The following is a 3750-nucleotide window of genomic DNA, read 5'->3' as shown; positions in this document are numbered from 1 at the left end:
CGGAGGCCCAGTTACCTAAGTACCTATCCCTGGTAGTGCTGGCGGATACCATTATTAGGTCCCATTCACCTCTAATAAGAATGTCTATACTGTAGAGCGTCATGTTGTAAGAACATCATAGAACGGCAAGCAAATAGAACTCTCGCCATGTAGTTATACCAGTTGAACTATTTCTGGACTGACAGGTAACCCGTCAAATATTTTTCCTGCAGGCCTACGGAACCTCGATATACCGGCCTGATGTTATGGACAAGAGAGGAATTGAGTGGCCTTTGCCGCATTGCTTAGCTGAGTTGTGCTGCTTACTTCGAAGCCATCGTACATTAGAGAATCTATTCTAAACTCGGAAGCCAGTAGCTAGTGATGTTGGGTTGTAAGCTGATTTTACTGTACTTCATTTTCTATTTGGTTGTAGATGGGAAAGCGCCAATTCAATTGCAAGAATGCTATATACAGAGCAATGGCTATATACAAGGAAAGCTCATCTTAGCTTCGCCCGCACATAGAATACAGGTTACTGGACTCCAGCACCACGGTGAGGTGTGAGCTTATCGCTGGAGGCCTGGAGGCCATCGAAGATGACCACCAGGCACCTACTTACTCAGTAGGATTTCAGGCATTGTGTCGTGGGAACATCTTCAGCACCAGCCGCACGAGGACACTTGTTCAGTGTTGACAGCGAGTCGCCACATAACTTGTGGGCATAAATGAGGGCACTATCCAGTGCGGCCACCAGGATGAGGACACTTCTTCAGTGCCGTCAGGACAACGAGGGCACTTATCCAGCGCCGAAGGAACGCACGGGCCTCACTGGTGATCGGCTTCACGAGTAGTGTCCTTCTCTTCGCCCTGAGGCGCATCGACTCGTTGCTCCCGCTCATCCTCCTGGGCTTGTATTTGGAGCTGCTGAAGCTGCTCCTGCATTTGCTGCAGGCGCTGCTGCCTCCGTCGCTCTTCGCGACGCTCCCGGCTGTTTGGGCCCTCCATCCGAGGACGATTCTGCCGGACACGAGGACGGGGAGGAGAAGGGGGAGGAGGTCCCTGGTTCTGGGAAGCCGCAATCTGTAAGGAACGGTCATAGTCAGCGGCATTCTAACATGATGAGCGGCAATATTGTCCTCACCAGGGCGGCCAAGACGCGCGTACCAACGCGACATGTCGCCGCTTCGTGACCCCAGCGTCGACAGAACACACACCACTGGCCCTTCTGTAGATTACGCTGTCAGCTCAAATCTAATGTAGATAAATCTTTGCTCCAGCTACCTTCTTTGCCTTCTTCACCTTGCCCTCTCCGGGGCTGCGCCGGTCGCCATTGTTCCGGTCAGGATTTCTCCCACCGGAGCCAGAGGCAGCAGCTGGCGCCTGGCGAGATTTAGACACACCGGAGTGGGCAGCGGAAGCCATCCGAGTAGCCATTTCTTCCTGATCAGATTAGAAAATAGCGAAGGCGATTGTGGTGATGAAACGAGGGGCGGGAGGGAAGAAGAGGAAGAGCAAAAAGAATTTCCAGTATTTGTGCAAGAGGAGTGATCAGTTTGGCCTCCTAGTGTTGTTTAATGGTCATTCACTTTCGTCTATTTATATTCGACAACTGCAATGGAGGTGGTCATCACTCAACATATGGCAAGCACGTAGTGTCCATAGTGTGCATACTTACCACTTAAATTATATTCGTCCAGGTTGTTTAGAGGAGTATTGATAATAAACAGTAGTCAATACCTTATCACTGGCACACATCTTTGATAGAATGTAGTACATATCATTTGAAGCTGTTCCTCAGACGAGAAGTCCCCTTAGAGTTATGGGGAGCTTGCAAGGCTACTGACTAAGGGCTCATAAGAAGTGCTGTAACCGAGTCACGAAGCCAGCACCTTTGCAAGGTCTAACTGTTGGCGCCCGTCATTAGGCATTTGGGTCTAATGAACATCGCAGCGACGGAGTTACAGACGCATAGGAGAAGTCCTTCCTCTACTTGTAGACTGCGTACCTTCCCTGATTATATTGACTTGGAGTACCTTCCGTTGCGGGGTCTGCCAGAGATGTGAGCTGCGAAGGTGTAGGTTCTTCCTGAATTTTGGTACTAGTGTAAGACTGGCTCCTTGTAGAGAAGTGCTGAAGGAATAAGCGGCATTTTGAAATGAACATACTCGGCCGGCCAACAGAGTGTGTCCCCATCTAAGCGTAGGGTTGCGGAGATCCCTGGCCCTGTCATAGACATGGCTAGTCACGGTCAGTCTCAGTCTGCATCTTCTTTCCGTGCTCGCGCAGCTGCTCGAAAGTCTCAACCCCCGGTCTTGTGTAACTGCCCTGTCCTTAATATAGGTGAAGGCCCAGTTTGCCAAGTATGAAAAACGATGAGACAACTTGAATTGAATGGGATCGATAAGACCAAGCAGATTCAGGGATGAAAAATGGTGAGACCGGAAGTATCGGGGCTCAGGTTGCTGTGAGCGGGATCCTCGCCTTAATCTATGAGATAGTGAGTTTGATTAATTAATACTGGCGCCATTTTGTACCACAGATATCGCAAACATCCGCAGATTATATAGTTAGAGTGAACGGGTACCTTGTCAGGGTGAGGAAAGTCTTCATAAGCAGCCTATTGGTAGCTTTTCCAGAACTGCTCCGCTATCATCATCGCTGCCAGAAGCGTTTCTATGCCGCTGTCCGATTTCAGAAGAAACATCACCTTGTAATCATGCATCAAAAGGGAGGCGCCAGAACTTGGAACATTTCATGTTCCATCTTTTCCAGTTCGAGAGAGACAAGTCTTCCCACCAGTCAAATTCTAGCCAAAGAAGTACCCATACTACGTGTGACTTTGTCTATGACTGTTTTGGCTCTGTAGCAATTTCCCTGACCTAAAATGACGGCCATTTAGGCTCCGCATTGACGCCATGGCTTTCAAAGATCTATCGCCAGGTTTCATTCCATAGATTCAGCTTGAAGCACAAACTATCGAACCTTCAGAACTCCATGTTAGTCGTTGGCGGAGGAATCTTCTCTGAATCGGTAACCAGTTTGATGCTAGCTTAGCACGCTCAATAACCAACTTCAAGGCAAGCATTTGCCGCCAAATGCCATGGAACTAATCAAGAACAAATTCATTGCATCCTATCTTAGATCAATCCAACTCGTGGCTAAAGTCACGTCGTCCCCTGTCGTCTTATCTCCATATCTCTAACCCCCCACATACGACGATCCTTGATATGTAAAGTGAGTCCATGACAGGCAGAAACAACATCACATGTAGCAGAGCTCAGAGCCAACCATTTACTAACTTGCTGAAATGTCCTCCTCAGACGTTAAAAAGAATCAGGCTTGGTTCATAACCAGTTACTCCCCCGGTTCCTGCCTCCCTCTGCCCGCTTCGCACTAATAGGAAGCCATACTGCCGTCACCATCATGCGCAACCTGTCTCACACCCTCGAACTCGTGAACAAGGTTACAAGGATCCGGCTAGGCGTCAACAATCCCAACAACGTATCTTGCACTAATGCTACCGAGCAGTCCGGCGCGCACATCGACGTCCCCGGCCACGGGAACTCTACCTTGGAGCTGTTGAGACCTCCTTCGGGGAGGAAGCATACGCCTAGATAGGAACAATGTACTTGGGCCCTATGAGTCATCCGCTCTGCACTGCTATATAAGCGTCGTAGACGAGTTACGGTCGTCGGCAAAATGAGCATTGGTCTCGCTGAACGGAAATTAGACGATGGGTACCTATGCGGGAGCATTGCAGAACTTGAT

The 3750-nt window shown here is 49.3% G+C and overlaps 1 protein-coding gene across 1 annotated transcript; it reads right to left on the bottom strand.

Annotated features, from left to right (window-relative positions):
- Positions 1 to 601: 601 nt before the first annotated feature.
- On the bottom strand, positions 602 to 1416 carry Asppvi_001857 (uncharacterized protein; the record flags this gene model as incomplete). The annotated part of the gene is made up of 4 exons (XM_043307390.1): positions 602 to 749; positions 812 to 1062; positions 1124 to 1207; positions 1264 to 1416. 4 exons carry the CDS (start codon positions 1414 to 1416, stop codon positions 602 to 604), a joined length of 636 nt encoding a protein of 211 aa, XP_043163325.1.
- Between the last annotated feature and the right edge of the window lie 2334 nt (positions 1417 to 3750).

This window comes from Aspergillus pseudoviridinutans (genome assembly GCF_018340605.1).
Source record: "Aspergillus pseudoviridinutans IFM 55266 DNA, scaffold_10, whole genome shotgun sequence".
NCBI lineage: Eukaryota > Fungi > Ascomycota > Eurotiomycetes > Eurotiales > Aspergillaceae > Aspergillus > Aspergillus pseudoviridinutans.
The sequence above is the reverse complement of the archived record's forward strand: the minus strand, read 5'-3'. Positions and strand labels throughout refer to the sequence as shown.